At 39.1% G+C, this 21,794-nt stretch overlaps 2 protein-coding genes across 2 annotated transcripts in view; both read left to right on the top strand.

Annotated features, from left to right (window-relative positions):
* Positions 1-17,458, top strand: part of LOC120615673 (beta-galactosidase-1-like protein 3) — a 52,206-nt gene extending 34,748 nt beyond the window's left edge. Inside the window, exons 9-14 of the mRNA XM_039878885.1 lie at positions 8,719-8,803; positions 12,678-12,866; positions 13,509-13,589; positions 14,218-14,324; positions 14,732-14,878; positions 16,913-17,458. Coding sequence (XP_039734819.1) covers positions 8,719-8,803; positions 12,678-12,866; positions 13,509-13,589; positions 14,218-14,324; positions 14,732-14,878; positions 16,913-17,011 — 708 coding nt within the window. The 3' untranslated portion in view covers positions 17,012-17,458. The remainder of the gene's footprint in view (positions 1-8,718; positions 8,804-12,677; positions 12,867-13,508; positions 13,590-14,217; positions 14,325-14,731; positions 14,879-16,912) is intronic.
* A 141-nt stretch (positions 17,459-17,599) lies between these two features.
* Positions 17,600-20,778, top strand: LOC120615668 (beta-galactosidase-1-like protein 2). The gene is made up of 4 exons (XM_039878880.1): positions 17,600-18,759; positions 19,503-19,619; positions 19,727-19,790; positions 20,540-20,778. Exons 1-4 carry the CDS (start codon positions 18,616-18,618, stop codon positions 20,545-20,547), a joined length of 333 nt encoding a protein of 110 aa, XP_039734814.1. The 5' UTR covers positions 17,600-18,615; the 3' UTR covers positions 20,548-20,778.
* The last annotated feature ends 1,016 nt before the right edge of the window (positions 20,779-21,794 follow it).

Consider the following 21,794-nt stretch of genomic DNA (forward strand, 5'->3'; position numbering starts at 1 on the left):
CCCATAGTCCCTCAGTAGTATACAGGATGGGAAACATAACATACTAGAAAGGCAGCATCAGTGGAAGTTCTCACAGCAGTCCAGAGACTATCTGCCCCCTACCCTGAAGTGACATGTCAGGTTTCAGGGAGTGGAAACACAGATATGAGTGAGAGCCATCATGGCAGAGGAGCCTCAAGCTCAGTATAGGAACCAACCAGTATCCCCTGTCATAGCTCTATAGGTATAGCTTCCTGGTTTTCTAAGGTGATCTCTTGGTTTCAAGATACACTATACTCAGAAAGCTATGGCTCACAGTAAGAATTTATACATTATTTATAGTCCTCCAGTTCTGATGCTATTTGCTAATAATAGGCCATTTTACCATAGCAATCTGGCTGATAACATGGGTAACATTCTACCTTTATCAGGTTTTCAGGTGGACCTACAGTGAATTTGCATGGGCAAAGAGGAAGGATTTTGTTAACCCTTTATTCATCCCCATTGACCTTTAATTACTTATGGTCCAATAAAAAAGACAAGAAATGTAAATAGCTCAGAATAGCAAGTGATAATTACAATAAAAGCATTAATGTATAACTGGAGATTAGAGTGTGACATAGATTTCTATCACCAGAGATGAGTGGTTACATGTTTTATTTTGCACAGGACTGAACTATGGTATGAGGAGCAAAAGAAGCATCTGTTAATTGCCATCAACATAAGGCAATGCCTCTGTTCTATATTCTATAAAAAGTTAAACCCCCAATCTTATCCTCCTGCAGTCTGAGACCACCAAGATTTAGAGAGGAGTACAAAGGGATGTGTGTCCAACCATAACAGCTGGACCAACATCAGATAATGGTACAAGTAGTACAGAGATGTGCAGAGATCAGAGTGAGTGCATTCCAAGAGAATAGGAAGAGAGAACATAATTTCTGGGGCAAAGTAAACACTCAAATAGATGCTAACATGATAATGACGATGGATAAAAAAATGGAGCAATAAAACCAGTGGAATCAAGGGTTAAAAGTGCTATGCCTACAGGGAGCAAAATCCTGAAAATGAGGTCATTTATTCATTCAGTCAATCGATAAATGTTTTTAGCACCTACTATTTGCCAGTTATGTACTTTTCAAGGCAATGTGGATAAAGCTGTGAATAAAACCCACAAAATTACCACTTTGGAACATATATTTTAGTGATGAGACAAGTAAACAAAGGCAAATACAGAGTATGAGATAGTAACAAAAGCTAGGAAACATTATATAATAATATTTATATGCACAGCTTTTAGTTTATTTCACCTTTCTATTGTTCATGTTTATTTTTTCAATTATCATATAAGAAACTATTCATTTTATTCCCATCTTGCAGATGAGGAAACCATGACTCAAAGGTTAAATTACTGATTTGAGATCACATGTGGATAATCATATTATTCAATAGAACACTCCAGGCTTAAACTCAAACCTTCTGCATACAAATCCTATGCTCTTTTCACTGTTTTATACTATATACCATCTAAATACCTTCTCTGATGAGAGAAGGATTTATTGTGATATGAGAGTTTCACAAGGCGAAAGCCCAGGTATGCTTCCTAGCACAACCTCGAAACAAAGAAGCAATTCTTAATGGCTGTGTGAGCACGAGCCATGACTGTACTCTCAGGGCTCAGCCCAAATGGAGCAGGCAAAACCACGGAACTCCCAATCTTTCCATGAAAGAAGTCTATCTACATACTTTAAAAGATGCTGCCTGAGGGCCAGGCTTCTAATTTATCAGGCATCTAAGGCTGCGATCTTCCCAAGTCCTGGGAAAGTGGAAGACACCTCTCATACCTCCTTCCAGCCTATTCCAATAATAAAACCAAATTACCAGGAACTCTCTAGAAGGAGCTTATACACACATCTGAGGCCCAAATTTTACAGCAGCCACCTGAAGAATAGGTCCCTGGATCTCTTGGACCTAATAGCCTGCAGGACTTGTATTCATACATCCCATAGGACTGTAGCAAACAAACAGTCCTTAATAGGTGCAGAAGCATCTCCACTCCCATCCCACACACTGTGGGTATACACATTGGCCCAACACGGAGGAAATGGGGAAAAATGCCCATCTCCCATTTTTTTCCAGATAAGGACTTAGCAACATATTTTCCCAGCTGGTAACTGAGAGTCCAGTTTTTAACCAGCCTGAATGTAGGTGCTGACTCCGATATTCTCCTTTGAGATGCTGACAGGTCATGGCACACCCTCAAATACTGTGAACTACTAAAAACAAAGAAGGCATTTTGAACAATCACAAAAGTTTGAGAGACAACCAGAAGCTTAGGCTGAACTAATTATTGAGGTTCATCTCCTATATGAGACAATTCTGTCAAAACTGAGAAAGGAGGCTGTTTTATCTAATGCACAGAAACCAACATAGAGAATCAAGGAAAATGAAGAAACAATAAAATATATTCTAAATAAAAGGCGAAAATAAAACTCCAGAAATATATAAGTGAAACGAAGATAAGTGATTTACCTACTAGAGGGAGGGTTCAAAACAATAGTCAGAAAGATGCTTACCAAAGTCAGGAGAGTAATACATACACAAAGTGTCAATTCCATCGGAGAGATAGAAAATATTAAAAAGTACCAAACAGGAATCACAGAGCCGAAGAATACAATAACTGAACTGAAAGATTCATTTGAGAAGTTCAGCATCAAACTAGGCAAAGTGAAAGAAGGGATCAGCAAACTCAAAGACAGGGCAGTGGAATTTATCCAATCTGAAGAAAAAAAAAAAGATTGCTCAAGGGATTTATGAGACACCATCAAACAGATTAATATACATATAGAGGTCCCAGAAGAAGAAAAGAGGGTGAAAGGGACAAGAAGCTTATTTAAAGAAATAATGACCATGAGCTTTCCTAACTAGAGAAATATAATCCAGATCTAGGATGTCCAGAGAGTTCTCAATAAGATGAATCCAAAAAGATACATGCCAAGACACACTATAATTGTCAAAATTTAAAGAAAAAGAAAGAATCTTAAGAGCAGCAAAAGAAAAGCAGCTTGTAACAAGGGAACCCCCAAAGGACTATCAGCAATTTTTTCAGCAGGAATATTGAGGCCAGAAGGGAGTGAGATGATATATTCAAAGTTTTGAAAGAAAATAATTGCCATCCAAAAATACTCTACCTAGCAAAGTTCTTCAGAATTAAAGGAGAGGTAAAAGTTTTCCAAAAAAAGCTAAAGGAATTCATCACCACTAGACCAGCCTTATAAAAAATGTTAAAGTGAATTTTTCAAGCTGAGATGAAAAGATGATAATTAGTAACAGGAAAACATTAATATATAAATCTTGCTGGTAAAGGTAAATATAGTTCAGAATAGTCTGATGTTGTATGGTGATGGGTAAATAACTTGTAACTCTGAGATGAAGGTTAAAAGACAAAACTATTAATAATAACTCTAAGTACAATTTGTTAACAGATACACAAAGTAGAAAGAAATAATTACATGTAAAACATAAAAGGTCATGGGAGTAAACAACATGTAGAGCTTTAGTATGAGAAGATAAGTTGTTACTAGCAAAATAGACTATTATAAATACAGGATGTTTTATGTAAGCTTCTTGGTAACCATAATGCAAAACCTTGTAGTAGACGTACAAAAGAGTAAGAGAAAGCAATCAAAACATACCAGTACAGAAAATCATCGTCACAAAAGAAGACAGCAAGAGAGGAAGAATGAAACAAAGGAATTACAGAACAACCAGAAAAACATTAATGAACACAACTGCAAGTCTCTACTTATCAATAATTACTTTAAATGTAAATGGATGAATGAATTATAAAAGAAGACCCAATTATATGGGTCTCTTGCCTACAAGAGATGCACTTCAGCTTTAAGGATCCATATAGACTAAAATGGAAGGAATGGAAAAAGATACTTCATGCAAATAGAAGCCAAAAGACTCCAGGGAGAGCTAAACTTATATCAGACAAAATAGACTTTAAGATAAAGTTGGTATCAAGAGTAAAAGAGGTCTTTATGTATTGATAAAGGGGTCAATTCATCAAGAGAATATAACAATTTTAAACATTTATGCACCTAACAGAGGAACGCCTAAATATGTAAAACATATATTGACAGATCAGAAGAGAGATAGACAGGAATACAGTAATAATAAGAGACTTCACTACCGCAATACTAGAGAGATCATTCGGACAGATAATAAATAAACATTAGACTTAAATTACTTGTTAGACCAGATAGACCTAATAAACATACAAAAAAATTTCAACCAATAATAGCAGAATGCACATTTTTTTTTCAAGCTCATATGGAACATTCTCCAGGATAGATCATATGTTAGGCCACAAAACAAGTTTTAATAAGTTTAAGATTAAAATTATATTAAGCCTCTATTCTAATCACAATGGTAGGAAGCCAGAAATCAATTATAAGGAGAAAAACCAGAAAATTCACAAATATGTAGAGATTAAACACCATGCTTTTGAACATCAAATGGGTCAAAGAAGATACTAAAAGGGAAATTAAAAAATGTATTGAAACAAATAAAAATGGAAACACAACATACCAATATTTATGAGATGTAGCCAAAGCAGTTCTACGAGGGAAGTTTATAGCAATAAATGCTTACATTAACAAAAAAGAAAAATCTCAACAATTTACACCTGATGCAACTAGAAAGAGAACTAAGGTAGCTCAAATTTAGTAGAAGGAAGGAAATAAATCATAGTAGAAATAAAATACTTATTAACTATATAAATATTTAAATAATAAAATGATATAGGAAAGAGAATAGAAAAGATCAATGAAGCCAAAAATTAGTTTTTAAATAAACAAAAATTGACAAACATTCAGTAGACTAAGGAAAAGAAGACAATAAGTGAAATTATAAATGAAAGCAGAAAATTATAGCTGGTACCACAGAAATACAAAGGATCATTGGAAACTACTACAAACAATTATATGCCAACAGATTAGGTAACCTAGAAGAAATGGATAAATTCCTAGAAACATAAAACCTACTAAGTGTGTATTATGAAGAAATAGAAAATCCGAACAGACCAATTACTAGTAAGAAGAGTGAATCAGTAATCAAAAACATCCCAACAAAAAGTTCAAGACTAGATGGCTTCACTGGTTATTTCTAGTACCAATCCTTCTCAAATTCTTCCAAAACATAGAAGAGGAGGGAACAATTCCAAGCTCATTTTATGAGACCAGCATTAACCTGATGCCAAAGGCAGATAAGGACACTATAAGAAAATTGAATCCTAGGCCAATATCCCTGATGAACATAGATGCAAAAAACCCTTAAAATATTAGCGAACTAAATTCGACAATACATTAAAAGGAACATACACTACAACCAAGTGGGATTTGTTCTTGGGATGCAAGAATGGTTTCACATATTTAAATCAATAAATGTGATCCATCCCATTAACAAAGGATAAAATTTATATGATAATCTCAGATGTAGAAAAAACATAAAATACAACATTCTTTTGTGATAAAAATGCTGAACAAATTAGGTGTAGAGGACATACACCTTAACGCAATAAAGGCCACATGTGACAATCCCACAGTCCACATCATACTGAGTAGTGAAAAGCTGAAAGCTTTTCCTCTAAGATCAGGAACAAGACAAGATTGCCTACTCTCGCCACTTTTATTAAACTAGTACTGGAAGTCCTAGCCAGAGAAATTAAGTAAAAAAAAGAAATAAAAGACGTCTGAGTCAGAAAGGAAGAAATAAAACTATCTCTACTTGCCGATGACATATACCATAGAAAACCCTAAAAAGTCCACCAAAGAATTGTTAGAACTAAGGAAAGATTTTAGTGAAGTTAGAGAGTACAAAGTCAATATATAAGAATCAATTGTGTTTTTATACACTATTAACAAACTATCAGAATGAAAAATTAAAAAAAAAATACCATTTACAGATTCAATGCAATCCCTATCAAAATTCCAGTGGCATTTTCCACAGAAAAAGAAAAAAAAAACTCTAAAATTTGTATAGAATCACAAAAGACCCCAAATAGCCAAAGCAATCTTAAGGGAAACAAAGTTGGAAGCATCGCATTTCCTGATTTCAAACCACATTACAAACATACAGTCATCAAAACAGTATGGTATTGGCATAAAAATAGACAATGAAATCAATGGAAAGACTAGAAAGTCCAGAAATAAACCTGTGTTTTTATGATCAATTTTCAGTAAAGGTGCTAAAAATATACAATAGGGGAAAGGATAACCTCTTCTACAAATGTTTTTGGGAAAACTGGATAGTCACATACAAAGGAATGAAACTGGACCTCTATCTTCCATCATAAACAAAAATCAACTCAAAATGGATTAAAGACTCAAATGTAAGACTTGACACTGTAAAACTCCTAGAAGAAAACATGGAGCTGAGCTCGATTTTGGTCTTGGCAATTATTTTTATTTATTTTTTATTTTAGATGTGACACCAAAAGCAAAGGAAACAAAAGCAAAAATTAACAAGTGGAACTGCATCAGACTAAAAAGCTTTTGCACAGCAAAGGAAACTTATAGACTAGGAGAAAATATTTGCAAACCATATATCTGATATGCCTCTGGAATATCCAAATATATATAAGGAACTCACACAACTCAATAGCAAAAGAACAAATAACCCAATTAAGAAATGAACAAAGGACCTGAATGGCATTTTTCCAGTGAAGACATACAGGTGTTCAACAGGTACATGAAAAGATGTTCAACATCCTTAATCATGGGGGAAATGTATATCAAAACCACAATAAGATATCACTTCACACCTGTTATGATGTCCATTATCTAAAAGACAGAAGATAATGCTGGGGAGGATGTGGAGAAAAGAGAACCCTTATAAACTGTTGATGGGAATGTAATTTGGTATAATCACTGTGGAAAACAGTATGGAGGTTCATCAAGAAATTAAAAATAGAACTGCCATATGATTCAGCAATCTTATTTCTGGGTATATATGCAAAAGAAAATCCTGAAGAGGTATCTATACTCCCATGTTCACAGCAGTATTATTCACAGTAGTCAAGTTATGGAAACAGTCTAAGTGTGTGATGATGGATAAATAGATAAAGAAAGTGAGTATATTCAGACTTAAAAAGGAAAGAAATCTGTCATTTGTGATAACGTGAATGAACTCGATAGCAGTATGCTAAATGAAATAAAACAGACAGTGAAAGACAAATACCATATTGTATTATTTATATGTGGAATCTTTAAAAAAAGCAAACTCATGAAACAGAGAGTAGAAAAATGGTTGCTAGAGGCTGGGGGAGTCAGGGGCAGTAGGGAGAGGTTGGTAAAAAGAGAGAAACTTTCACTGATAAAATAAGTTCTGAGGATCTAATATGTAATATACTGACTATAGTTAGTAACACTGTATTGTAGAATTGAAATTTTAGAGTAAAACTTAAATATTCTTACCAAAAAAAAAAAAAACAACTAAAAATAAGAATTGGAAATGAATCTCATGCTAAAGGTAAAACTCACTTGGTGGCATCTTCAAAATTTTGGAGTATTTTCATGTGAAAGGGAAATTCTTTATAGTACTAGAGAACAGAATTAGTTTCAGTGGGTAAAATGAATAACAGCATATATTGGTTAACATAAAAGTTGTAATTTCTAACTATTTGAATTCTTCAAAAATGGAGTGAACTGCCTTGTGTGGTAATGAATTCCTCAGTACATGAAAAAAAGTGGCTACAAAATGCTTGTATGTAGTTCACTATTTAGAAATGGCGATGCCTACCTCAGGTAAGGAGTGATACACTAGAAAATCTCAAAAAAAATTTCTAATGTAAGAATCTGATTTGGGGATTCTATGAGATTGAGACGAAAGAAGCTGCCGGAGCTTGAACCACATGAGTTTAATTTAATTAACCTTAAAGGAGTAAGAATATTATTTTTAGTATTGAATAGAATTTTCTAAAAATGTTAATTATGAAGAATGCCAGGCATAAATATACATAAAGATAAGTCAAATAACATGATTTGGTGGTGGATCAAGTTAGCAATATTTTCTTTTACTTTCTTTGAAGCATTTGGCAGCTTGGGCATGACAAGGATGCTATAGGATTGTGTCCCAGAGTTGGAGGTTATAACAACAGTAGGAGCAGAAATTCAAAGGATGGATTAACTCTGCAGCACTAGAAGGAAAAAAACTGAAAAGGCTAAATTTGGAGTCTAGGCATGAATAGAGTGTCTTCATTAGTGCCAATGGCTTTGAAGGATGAAGGAACTAGAGATGACACAGGGATGGCAAAGGGAAGAATGGGAACTGAGAGATGTGTGAGAATTCTGGAACTTAGGAATTAACTTTCATTTAATGGGATTCAACATTTTTGGCAGTTTGTAGTGCTTCCTCTGCATCAGGCAGTTCCTTACTGACCCTCTATACTGGTTACTCAAGGGAATGAAGAGATTCTTTTGTTCTAGAAAGGGAAATGCAGCAATGACAGTTGATTCTACTGAAGCCTGAGTGAGAAGGCTAGTGAAACCACAGTAATAACAAGAGCAGGAAAATTATGTAAGATGGAAGGGTAGAACTCAGAGATTGTGAGCAGTCAGGCTATGTTCTGAGTTGTAAAGGGTTTATGTGAGAACTGAACCTTATAATTCTCTCCTAAACAATTCAGGGCTTCTCAATTGACCCCACTTTAATAAATTGACACTTTATTTTTCTCAGGGTCTTAGCCCCATATTAATGATGGTATATACAACAAGCTCTTCGGATAGTTGGGGCCATAGCCACCATACTTTGGATTCGCATGGTGAGTACTCCTTAGTTTCTTTCACAAGAGAATGGATGACATAGATGCCACTAGTCTTCCCCCCTCCCCCTGCTGATTAGAGTACTAGGGATTTAGGGCACAAATCTGCCAAATCTTATGGCTTTTTGAGAATTAATGTGATTAAGTGGACACCTTACAAATTTCCAGTCAGGATAGTGGAATAGGTAAATGCTGTGATTACCTCCTCTCACAACCACATCAAAATTACAACTAAACTATAGAACAACCATCATTGAGAATCACTTGAATTCTAGCTAAACAAAGGTTCTGGCACTAAAGATACACAGAAGAAGCCACACTGAGACTGGTAAGAGGAGTGGAGATGTAGAATGGGCTAGCCCCATACCTGCCTGTGGCATTTAAAAATTGAGAGGTATATTTCAGCTGCAGAAGTGCCCTCTGAGGAGCAAGGGGTCCTGGCCCCACACCAGGTTCCCCAGCCCAGGGTTCCAGTCCTGGGATGAGAAGTCTTCACAACTTCTGGCTGTGAAAACCAGCAGAGATTGTGGCTAAGTGAGACAGAGGTCTGTTGGAGTACCAAGCATCCCCTTAAAGGGCCCGGGCACAGGCTTACTCACTGATGAATTCACTTGTTCTGAACTCCAGTCCTGGGATAGCAGCTTGAAAGGTGCCAGAAACATGCAGGGAGGAACTGGGCTGTTTGGCTTTAGGGCAAGGGCTGGAGGGCAGCTTTCTACCAGAAGAAGTGCTGGCAGAAGCCATTGTTCGTTTGTTGTGTCCTTCCGCTACCCAGGCAGGTGCCATAACTGAGTATCCATCAACCTAGCTAACATCGCCTTGCCCTGGTGATTCTCTTAGGCCTTGCCTGACTCAACTTGTGGGCCTACCCAAGCCTTTTACAGTGGTTTTCCCCTACAAACAGCCTGTCTTGGTTCATGCTGTGAACTTTCCTAAAATCTCTCAAAAGTTCTAAACCCTAAAAAAGCAACATCTGCCTTAGAATGCTTTATACCTCTTGCTAAGCAGCCCCAAACACAGCACTAGTGGCAGCCTGCCTCAGTTCACAGCTTAGCCTCTCACAGGCATCTCCAAGCCCAGCATAAGTAACAACAATCTGCATATCACTTTGTAGCCCATAACAAGTGTGACTTTGTGGCTGACCTTGGCCTACACCAGAGCCTCTCCCAAGAAGTCTCAGAACCAGCACACCTGGTAGCCACCTTCAGACCACACCAGAGCACATTCAACCATTGACACAAATGACACACTCAAAGGGCAGACTCAGCAGGCATCAGAGCCTTGCTAAAGCAAATCTCGCTCGATAAGGCCAGCCCCTGCACAACAGCTCCTCCGCTGTAGTCATAGCCAGTCCTAATAACCCGTCAGCCTGAGGATCAGTCTCTTTCACTGACACGCAAAGAGCAGTTGAGGCTTAGCTACAACAGGGGACACACAACCCATATAAGGGACCCACCAGGAAAATCCAGATCAGGTGACCAGGGAGATAGTGCCACTGGCCCCCACAGGACACTATATAAGGCCACTCTTCTAAGACTGGGAGACATAGCAATTCTACCTAATACATAGAAATAAATACAAGGAGGCAGTCAAATGAGATAAAGAAACATGTCCCAAGTGAAAGTACAGATCAAAGCTCCAGAAAAAGAACTAAACAAAGTGGATACAAGCAATCTGCCATATGCAGTGTTCAACACACTAGTTTATAAGGGTACTTAATGACTTCAGTGGGAATTTCAACAAAGAGATAGAAAACATGAAAATGGAGATAGAAAACATAAAGAACTAGTCAGAAATTAAGAATATGATAGCCAAAATGAAGAATACCTCTAAGGTAGATTTGATGAAGCAGAGAATCAAATTGGTGATTTGGAAGACAAGGTAGCAGAAAACACCCAATTAGTACAGCAAAAAGAAAAAAGAATCCCCCAAATGAGGATAGTTTAAAGGGCCTCTGGGACAATATCAAGCATAACAACATTCGCATCATAGGGGTACCAGAAAGAGAAGAGAGAGGGAGCAAGGAATTGAAAACCTATTAGAAGAAATAATGACGGAAAACTTCCCTAAGCTGGTGAAGGAAATAGACAACCCAAATAAGATGAACCCAAACAGGCCCACACCAAGACACATCATAATTAAAATGCCAAAGGTTAAAGATAAAGAGAGAATCTTAAAAGCAGCAAGAGAAAAGCAGTTACCTACAAGGAAGATTCCATAAGGCTGTCAACTGATTTCTCAACAGAAACATTTTAGGCAAGAAGGGATTGGCATGAAATATTCAAAGTGTTGAAAAGCAAGAACCTATAACCAAGATTACTCTACCCAGCAAAGCTATCATTTAAAATTGAAGGACAGATAAAGAGCTTCCCAGACAAGAAAAAGCTAAAGGAGTTTATCAGCACCAAACCAGTATTACAAGAAATGTTAAAGAGACTTCTTTAAAGAGAAGGAAAAAAAAAAGGATATATGAATAATAAAATGTCAGTAACTACATATCTAGTATTTACACTACATTTACATTAGTTTAGATGTCAATGAATAAATGCTCCAATCTGAAAACATGGGGGTGGCCGAATGGATAAGAACACAAGACCCTTACATATGTTGTCCGCAAGAGAGTCAATTCAGATCGAAAGACACGCACAGACTGAAAGCAAAGAGATGGAAAAAGATATTTTGTGAAAATGGAAATGGAAAAAAAAAATGCTAGAGTAGCAATGCTTGTACCAGACAAAATAGACTTTAAAACAAAGACTAAGAAGAGACAAAGAAGGACCCAATAATTCCACTTCTGGGTATTTATCTGAAGAAACTCATAACATTAATTCTAAAAGATGCATGCATCCATGTTTATTGCACCATTATTTACAGTAACCAAGATATGGAAGCAACCTAAATGTCCATCAGTAGATGAATGGATAAAAAAATGATACATGTACACATTGGAATATTTCTCAGACGTAAAAAAGAATGAAATGTTGCCATCTGCAACACCGTGGATAGACCTAGAAGGTGTTATGCTAAGTGAAATGTCAGAGAAAGAAATATTCTATGATTTCACTTGTATGTGGAATCTAAAAAACAGAACAAATGAACAAACAACAGAATCTAACTCAAAGATACAGAGAACATTCTGATAGTCGACAGATGAGAGGAGGGTTGGGGGGAAGGGATTAAGAGGTATAAATTGATAGTTACAAAATAGTTATGGAGGTGTAAAGTACAGCATAGGGAATATAGTCAGTAATATTGTAATGACTGTGGTGTCAGATGAGTACTAGACTTATCAGGGCGATCACCTTGAAAGTTATGTAAATGTCTAATCACTATGTTGTATACCTGAACCTAATATAATATTGTATGTCAACTATAATTGAAAAATAAAAATATTATATTTTATAAAAAGTAGAGACCTTACAGACATCTGTGTAGGTAAAATGATAGCATAGAATGGTCACCCCAGAGGTCAGTGAATTTTGAATTTTTAGCAGGGTTTCCATTCTGATTATAATTTGTTAAGGCTACTAATGTAATTAGAATGAATTGTTCTGACAGGGCAATTTAATGAATGTGTACTGGATGGAAGTAGAATGTTATCTGGTCTAGATTATCTGCCATGTCCTTCCGGGGGAGTTTACAAATATCATTAAAATATGATTTGAAGGTAAATGTTCTTCATGCTATGATTTCAGATCAGTCACTGTGAGAAGTTACTAAGTGCTTCAGAAACACTGAACTGGACACATATTTACCTAAGATAAAGATATACAAACAAATGTTTAATACATGCAGTTTGAAAACTCAACGAGGTACTATTAATTCTCTCAAACTTTAATTCTCTCCCCATTTCTCCTTTTCTGCTTATCTGCAGTGTTAATGAAAAACGTGCATGAAATGTTCAACTTGAGGTTCTCCTTCAACTTCTACATGTTCCATGGTGGCACCAACTTTGGCTTCATTGGTGGAGCTTCTTCTTTGAACAGTTATCTCCCTGTGGTCACCAGCTATGGCAAGTACTTGTACCCCACAGTTGTCTCCAACCTAGGCTACTCCCCCATTTGAGAGTGGAGCTTCTTGAGGTGGGCCTCTGAGACCAGTCTTTGGAACTGTTCCTCTCTTTGCCTTTAACATATGCTGGGGGTTGACGTTTTAATATTTGTTCTTCTTGACAGTGCTAGAACTCACCCACCGCTAGAATCTAGGCTGTCTGGGACTTTGCAAGCTGAGAATTGGCAGCTCAGTCGTGTCTATCCGCTGTGCAGTCCCTTGTTCTTAGCGGTTCATTGTAAAACTAGTTATTTGGATCTCCCGACAGCACTAAGGTATTGATTAATAGGTCTTCCCCAGTCTACAAACCAAGAGACCAAGTGAAAAGTCAAGGGTGAAAGAAAGAAATGAGTTCAATTAGAAATCGAATAGGAAGGAGAACCTACTGGATTAGAGTAGCCTTGGGCTCTCAGACAGGGCTTACTGGATACCCAGGAACTGGTGCTATTTGCCTCTAATCAAAAGCTCTAACCAGCATGGCAGATGTCTCCTGGTTTGAACTAACTGGGACTTAGTATTTTCTGTCTAATGGCAAAAGTTTTTGTCCCAGAGCTGTTGTATTAAGGATCCTCTTGCTCAGTACTAAACTCTCATCCTTTCTTTTACTGAAGCTAGGGCTTTCTTATAGAGTGACATATTTATTTATATTTTTCAGACTATGGGGCACTGCTGACAGAAGATGGAAGATATACACCTGAGTATTTCACTTTTCAACAGTTTTTTAACTCTGTTATAGGTACTAGCAATAACCTCATCCTGAATGATAACTCAGACCCTCAAGTGACAAGGGGAGCGAAGGCACATCCCAAAGATGTTTTTTTGGGGGGAGATGTCCAGTTTACTCTAGTTTATTTTATCATTTGGCACTGGGGATTCAAATATGAACAAGATACAGAGCCTGCTCTCTAAGCATTCAACATCTAGGGCTGTGTTGCTTAGTCTTGGCTGTGCATCAGAATCCTTTGTGGAACTTCTAAAACCACGGTGCCGGCCCTTCCCAGAGCTATAAGTTTGTCTTGGTTGAAATGAGGAGGAAGGGGAAGAATCTGAGCATACATATTTTCCCACTGCATATTAGGAGATTCTGATGAGCAGCCAGGGTTGATAACTACTGATCCAGCAGTGGGATTGATGTGCCACCTGCTTTTCTAGGACAGCAGGGCACCCTGCCTCAGAGCCTATGGATATGAAAGGAATCCTACTCAATCATTGTCTGCCTTATGACTCTTCCTGAACTTGGGATTGCATGCCCTGTGACTATGTCCTTCATTCTTAGTGGCTTTGGAAGAGCAGAGTACATTGTGCCCTTGAATGTGGTGGAGGGAAGATTCTGGTATGGCTTAGCCTCCTATTTTTCATTTCAGAGGTTCCCATGGCCCACCAACCAGATTATAAACCTGTGGCTAAATATAAGTCAGTGATAACATCATACTTCATACCACTTTGGGACATCATGCCCTACCTGGAGCAGGTAGGCATTTTCTGGTCATAGAACCAAGGGATAGCCTTTGGACAGAAGAGAGAGGAGGGAAAGGCTTAGTTCAATGGAGTCTAGTCCAGGCTCTATCATGAATTGGTGAGCAAATTCAATAAATCATTCCTTTTTATTGACTTCAACTTATTCATCTTAAAAAAAATATATATATATATATATATCACTGGCTAGCACATGCAGAGAAATATGAGGTAAGTTTGGAAGACAAAAGGGGCAATTAATATGTGACACTTAAACATTATTATTACAAATTATTTTTTATACTCTTGTCCCTAAGACTCTTGGGGCCACTCTTTTGGAAAAGTGGGCTTTGGGTAGGGGTTTCTAAAATGTTTCTTTCCAGCCAAGCTTCAGCCTGGTTTTTGCTCCTGTTTCTTTCACAGCCCATTATGTCTGCCAGGCCAATCTGTATGGAGAAGCTGTCTGTGAACCAAGGGAGTGGTCAGTCCTATGGGTACATACTTTATGAGACTGTCATCTTCAGTGGAGGCATCCTCACCTCAAGGGGTCATGTTCGAGATCGGGGTCAGGTAGGGAACAAAGGGTGGGTCCCAGTGGCTCTTCTCTGTTAGTAAAATCCAATGATATTTCTGAGGTGAATGACTAAACAATAGTCAAACATCTTTGACCTTCAAAGAAATCACTGTTTCTTAACCTCTGTCCCTTCACTGTCCCTTCACTGAAATGTTTTATATGTAAGCGAAATGTAGAAATATAAGTCTAAGGTATGTATTCATTCCTGGAACGGTAGTCATTGAACTCTTATGGGAGTTAACGGTGTTTCTTCAGAAGACTTGGGAAGAGCTTCAGAAGTCCCTGTACTTATTGCACAGCAATCTCTAACATTTACATAGCACATTACAGTTGGCTCTTCTCATTTCATTTTCAAAATACTCATCTAATGTATTTATTACAAATGAGGAAATCTCAGAGAAGTTAAATGACTTTCAAAGGATATTTGACTAGAAAGTAACAGAGTCAAGGTTAAAGGCTTCATGATCTCACTCCAAGAGCCATTTTCTCCAGTTCTTGATGAAATTTTCTTGCTCTTTATACTCTCTGTGTGGTCTATATCATCTTCTAAGGCTTCCAATATTCCTTTATGACTCCAACCCTCCCCTTCTCCTTAGTTGAAGACCCATATTTCTTGCTTTTTGCATAACATTTGTTTCCACTTAGAAGTATGTTCCACTGACTTCTGAAACTCATGTCCAAAACCAAATTTATTAGCTTCCTGAATAAACCTCATGTTATAGTCTTCACATCAATTCGTAAACTCAAGGCCTCCCAACCTGAAAATGATGCTTTCATCCTCCCATTATCCTATCTTCACACCTTATTGTCAACTGGTCCCTGCCTGTATGGTGCAACATTACATGAATGGTCTTTTAAAATCAATGCTGTCACTGCCTTAGAAACATCTTTGTATCTTGCTTCTACTACTGTTAGAACCTCATAGGTGATCTCCCTATGCCAGATAGCTCACCTTTGTCCTCTTCCTTGTGAAATCCCTCCCTCACAGAGTTTTCTTCCCAAGATAAAAATCTCATCATACTACTTACCCACTTTCAGTCTCTCATATTATCGCATCTGTGAAATAGTCTGAATTTTGCCGTTGGTTAGGATTTGTTATTCTCTTGTCTGTACTGTCCATCTATAGCTCCACGTTTGCTATTGTGGAGTGTTCTAATGATTTCTTTGTTTAACTCTCTGAGTTGCTCAACGGCTAGGGTTGTGTTTTAACCTGGGTGACTCCAGCCCCAGGGAAATATTTAGTTCTTCAGTAGGCATTCAGTAAATGATTATAGAGTATATAGTAATTAGACTTTAATAAGCTTAAAATGTGAACCCTGTGTTCTGTATAAATTAACATTTCTGTTTTTAATCCTTGTGGATTTTAATTTTTATGATGTCCTAGTCAAATTTCACTTAAAAAATTGTGATCTATCTCAGACAATCTCCAAATTATGTATTCTTCTCCAGTTTCCATGGCTAGGGCAGAGTCTGCTGGGCAGCTTAACCTGGGGCTGAAGTGATATAGTAGGTAATAGAAAAATAAATGAATTTACATTCAACTCATCCCTAAAATCAGATATAGTAATAGCAGTAGCCTTTCCAGATGAGAAACCAGGAAGACTAAATTCATTATAGAGGTGAACCCATGTGAGCAGGGCAGGCAGGCATCTTTTGCATCTAGAGATCCCCTGTCTCTCATTTTGTGATCATTTCTTTCACAATATTCATTCATTCTCTACTTACCTTTTCCCTTCATTCCCTGCAGGTTTAAATTTTCCTTTCCTTCCTTGCCCTACAGTGGAGCCAGGGCCTGGATTAGGTATCAGTCTACTCTTCTCTGGACTTTGTGTCACGCATCTCATGTCTCTACTACTGCTTTAAACATGCTTTTTTTTTTTTTTTTTTTTGTGAATTCGTAGTCAGCTTGTAGTTTTCTGGGAGACAAAGAATCATTTCTCTAGAACTTGACATTTTCTTTGCTTTTCCAAGGCCCCCTTTTCCCATTTTCTTTGTGAGGACCTAATGGTAGTTTCCTCTTTCTTTGACAGGTGTTTTTGGATCAGCAATATATAGGAGTCCTGGATCGTTCCACGAAACAGCTGACCATTCCCAGGGAAAATGTATATAATCCAATGTTAATGGACTAACAATTCTAGCACCTGCCTAGGCCCTAGGCTCAATTGTAAGCGTGGTCTGGCCCCATGGTAGCCTATTTCTCTTCAACTGCCCTTGGCATTGCTCCTTATGTAGGAGCCAGACGGGGATGAGGGAGAGCTATGTGTACCTCTGAGGTAAAAGTGTATATGCTTTGCGTGAGCAGAGCATTTCTGTGTTTGATATTTGTTGTTCAAAAAACTGTGAGTTGGTCACCAGCCTCAGTAGAATCTCTGGTAAAATGTATAAGTGACTCTTATTTCCTGAAAGGCTAAGGAGGGGGGTGCGGTGGGGAGCAGGAGCCCAAAGGGTTGGCTTGACTCTGATCTAGAGGTCTGTAGGCTTGCTCTACCATCACCCTACTTATGACCTAATCTTAGTTCCACAGGAGACCTAGGAGGTCTACAAAAGAGTGCAAGAGTGGTCACCATTCTGGCTGGTCTGTGTTGGACAGGTATCCAAGGATTACCTGAAATTGAGGATCTTAGTGGAGAATCAAGGCCGACTTGCCTATGGGCAGGATATCAATAATGAGAGAAAAGGTGGGCCCCGGAATGGAGAAGCTTGAGACTTGAGGCACCAAATTCCTTTTGTTCTTCCGTCGGGCTAAGGAAAGTTATGTCCAGGTACATGGTTTGGAAGAGAGTAGGATGTCTCAAACAATGAGAAACCTGCGAGGAAACTATAACCAAGGCTTGCTTTGATGGGAAAGGATGATGATGATGTCCTTTCTCCTAGGTTCCCACAAGGATGTTCTCCAGTTCCCAAGCCAGTGCACTGCCTTTTTGGTAGGATAGCTGTAGAAATGCCCTTGGAGGATTAAGTGTTAGAGTTTGAGTTTTCCTTCTCTGGAGCCCAGTGCCTGTGTCTTGTCCTTCCCTTAGTCTTCCCCTTGGGCTCCAGGGCACAGAGTCATGCACCGAGTACTTTGACCTACCTGAGATTTAAAGTTAGCCTGAGCCACTGTGCTAGAATTTTGGTGACTTCTGCACTATTAGAGATATATGCACTACTCTAAGAGGTGTACATGTACACTCAGGAGGAAGAATCTATGTAGGAATTTATAGAAACCTTCCTTCTAATGAAGCCTGGAAAGCGTCTTCCTTCAGGGGAGCCCTGACCACAGCCAGTTCACATCTTTGTGTCCTTCCTGCTTCCTTCATGCTCCCTTTCTTCCTTCTTCTACAGGTTTAACTGGGGATATCTATCTGAACAAGTCCCCATTAAGAAGATTTAAAATATATAGTCTGGAGATGAGCACTAAATTCCTACAATGGTAGGTGCCAACTGTTGACTCAAGGTGACTGGCCAAAGATGGTAAGCATTTAGAAATGAAACTCAGAGACTATCCAGACTAAACCCCTTGGTTTTCAAATAAGAGATCAAAATCCAGAACACTGAAAGAAGTGAACCCAAGTTTTGTAGTTGTCTGGGGCACAATGGTGACCGTCCTCTAGTTTACCCAACTCCTGGTCTGCTGTTTTACTTACCAAGTCATACACCCTAAATGGCATTTGCCTGTGCTGTAGGAAGGATACCTGGCTCCAGCAGAAAACAGACTTACCTCAAAAGTCACAAATGACACATAAAGAAGGGCATGACCTTTCCACTTGTGTTTGACTCTCTTAGGGACATTCCTAACATGTGGAAACCAGTCTTACTCCAATTTCGGGGCCCTGCCTTCTTCCTCGGTATCCTGAAAGTTGGTAATTACCCCAAAGACACCTTTGTAAAGCTGGAGGTTAGTGATATTTCTCCCCTGCCTGTGTGCCCCACCCCCAACCTCCCATCCCAAAAGAACCTTTTAGAAAAAGCTCCTTGGTGCATGGGCCCTGCCCTGCAAATCTGGGCTCCCAGGGACCTTAGCTACTCTGCAGAGGCTGACCTTTCCTGTTGATGAGGATGCAAGGTGGAAGATAAACAAATGTGACAGACAGACTAATGCGCTCTAGTATGGACAGCTATAGAATCCATGGTGAAGTTAGTGACCATGATCCACTAGTCCCTAGACATAATCTAGGATGTTAAGACCCATAGCACCCAACCTGTGGTGGGGATGTTGTAGGTGAAATTCCAAGGCATACTTACTGCTACACCTGAAATTCTACAACTCTACCTAGGTTTTGGGCCCAGTATATTCTGATGAACACCTCATAGTAAATGGAAATGCCCTTCTCTGACTTGGGACATGAAATAGAAATCAGGGAGATGAAATAGAAATCATTGCCCTCCTCCTTGAGGCCTGCTTGTTGAGCCAACCTCAGGCCAGCAGCAGGAGCACAGAAATCTTCATGTCACCTCCCATCTGGGGCTATCCTGTAATCTATCCTGTGTGAGTGTGTCTAGGTCTATGATCACGGTATACAAGGGGTTTGTGTTGTGTGTGTGTGTGTGTGCGTGTGCATGCGCGTGTGTGTATTTTCACTCCTTGTGTCTTTACATCTAGAACTAAGATCTTGAATCCTCTGTTCCAATCTTTTTTAGGGCTGGACAAAAGGAGTAATATTCATCAATGGAAAAAACCTGGGACGCTACTGGAATATAGGTCCCCAGGAAACCCTTTACCTTCCAGGACCCTGGCTTCATCCTGGATTAAATAAAGTAAACTCCCCTCACTGTACTTCCCACCTCCCAATGCACTTTACTTGGACTCTGCCTTGCCTCAGGGGTTGAACTTGGACCTCACGGCATCCCCATCTTCTTGGCAGATCATCGTGTTTGAGGAATTTAAAGCTGGCACAATGATCCAGTTCACAGAGAAATCTCATCTAGGTATGGTGTTCTGGAGGGTAATAGGCAGAATCTGGGACAATCTTTTTGGATCTTTCTAGTTGAGATGGGGATAAAGAAGGCAGAAGGTACATTATTTCCCTGGAACCTAACCCCTTCCTCACTGCCCTTGCATGATAGCCAGATTTTCTCTTATACTAGTCACAGCTCCACTCATCACCTCCCATTTTAGGCTGACCTAACTAGCCCACTCTGCTAATGGCCTTAACCTAACTCTCTCTGCCTCCCCTCCTTCCAGACATTTCCACTGTGCTTTCTGGGTATCTGTCTGTCTCATTGTAAACCAAGGTCCCAACATCCTCCATGTTTTGACTTTTATAAAACTTATATTTTCTACTGCTCTTCTTAAAAAATTTATTTTTAAATTTATTTTTCAATTACAGTTGACATAAAATATCATATTAGTGTCAGGCATACAATACAGTGGTTAGACATTTCGATAACTTACAAAGTGGTCACCACGATTGTCATACTGCCGCATTCGATAATTCCAGGGCACTTTTTCCAGGCCCCCTTCTCAGGTTGCCATAGTCAAGGAACGCATGGCCCAGTCCCAGCAGGTGACAGTGTTGCAGGCTTTCTGGGCCTGTGCACAGTGAATGTCTGGCGTCTGTGTGCCCAGCCTCCCTTCCTCCACGTTCCCTTCGTTAGAGCCTTTGTGAGACTGATAAAGTGCCCTTTCTGCCCTGGACCTGGGACATACAATAGACCAATCAGACTTTCTTTTCCAGGATATTGAATCTTGAGCAGTATGACACAGAGTAGAAATTGATTGAGCTGAGTCATTTCAAGAGTCTTGCCGTGAGTAACCTACCAGTCCTGACACCTAAGTTTCTGGAACTACCCTGCCTTCTCTGTTTATCCCAAGCCCTGCTTTGGGTCTGCTATCTTCTTCTTAACCTTCCAGTACATTCCTCTTTTCGCATAAGTTAGATAACCTGTCTGTTTCTGATGCCTACAATAAAATAAAGCTACTCCGTGTAAACCTTTATTGTATTGCTACAATAAAAGCTGTCCACCAAATAAAATGTTGAAAAAAATGAGATGCTCAGAATACTTGACTCTACAAATGTAAATCTGAAGCAAATGTGATTTTCCCAAGAAACCAAATAAGATATAAAAGTTAATGCAGGAAATGTCAGGCAGTTCACATATGCTTTGCGTTTTCAGTGTAAAAAACAAAAAAAGTGTTTTCCTTTTCCTTCCCAGTGCTTGTTTCCTACCATTATTTTTTAATATTCAGGTGAAAACCTGCTTCTTTGAGACTTATGCCAACCAACTACCCTATTCGGTGCCTCTCATTGCCTTACCATTCTTTACTTACCTCCTGGTTATCACCTTTGGCACCTTATTCACAGCTCTTCTTAATTCCCTTATCTACCACTAGCCCTCCTGTGGGTGGCTGCAAACCTTCTGAGCCATAGCAAAGAGCAGAGAGAACCATCTAAGTTCTTGGGGTGAATCAGCTTGGTGGCACAGCATGGGCAGGCAGAGGGAAAATCTACGGAGCTTCACTTGTTCAAGCCTCTGCAAATCCCAGCACCTCATAAATAGGCCCTGGGATTAGCTGGCAGCTTCTGGGGAACCTGGAAGCGTGAGTTACCGTGGGGGTGAGTTGACACTGCACCAAGGACTGCTGAGAAAGCTCCCAAGCCAAGACTAAAAGGAATTGCAGCTGGACCGAAGAGGCTCTATGAGTTTCGGTGGGACCTGGGGCCAGGCCAGTTGTACAGGGGGCAGAAATCAGCCCCCAGTCAACCCCAAGGGTCAATATCATGAGTATATTCCTCGTATCCATAAATGCCAGAAGGCCAGCAGCACTCATGTAGACAAGGACACCGCAGAGGCTATTGGCCTAGAGCTTTCTGCTCAGCATTTCCTTCACTGCTCCACCACAACTCCACATCTGTCTGTCAAAGCCCATCAAGGAGAGAGCAGCAAAATGGCAGCCTGGCTCCCGTCCTCTGACTTTTGCTTCTCCTCCAT

This window comes from Pteropus medius, unplaced genomic scaffold, assembly GCF_902729225.1.
Source record: "Pteropus medius unplaced genomic scaffold, Ma_sr-lr_union100, whole genome shotgun sequence".
Taxonomy (NCBI): Eukaryota; Metazoa; Chordata; class Mammalia; order Chiroptera; family Pteropodidae; genus Pteropus; species Pteropus medius.

Bases quoted from the DNA above. Each gene is read 5' to 3' on its own strand.
- LOC120615668 (XM_039878880.1), top strand. From the start codon at position 18,616: ATGACCTTTCCACTTGTGTTTGACTCTCTTAGGGACATTCCTAACATG. The intron at 18,760-19,502 runs GTTAGTGATATT...AATCTTTTTTAG, and splicing joins ACACCTTTGTAAAGCTGGAG to GGCTGGACAAAAGGAGTAAT. The intron at 19,620-19,726 runs GTAAACTCCCCT...TCTTCTTGGCAG, and splicing joins TTCATCCTGGATTAAATAAA to ATCATCGTGTTTGAGGAATT.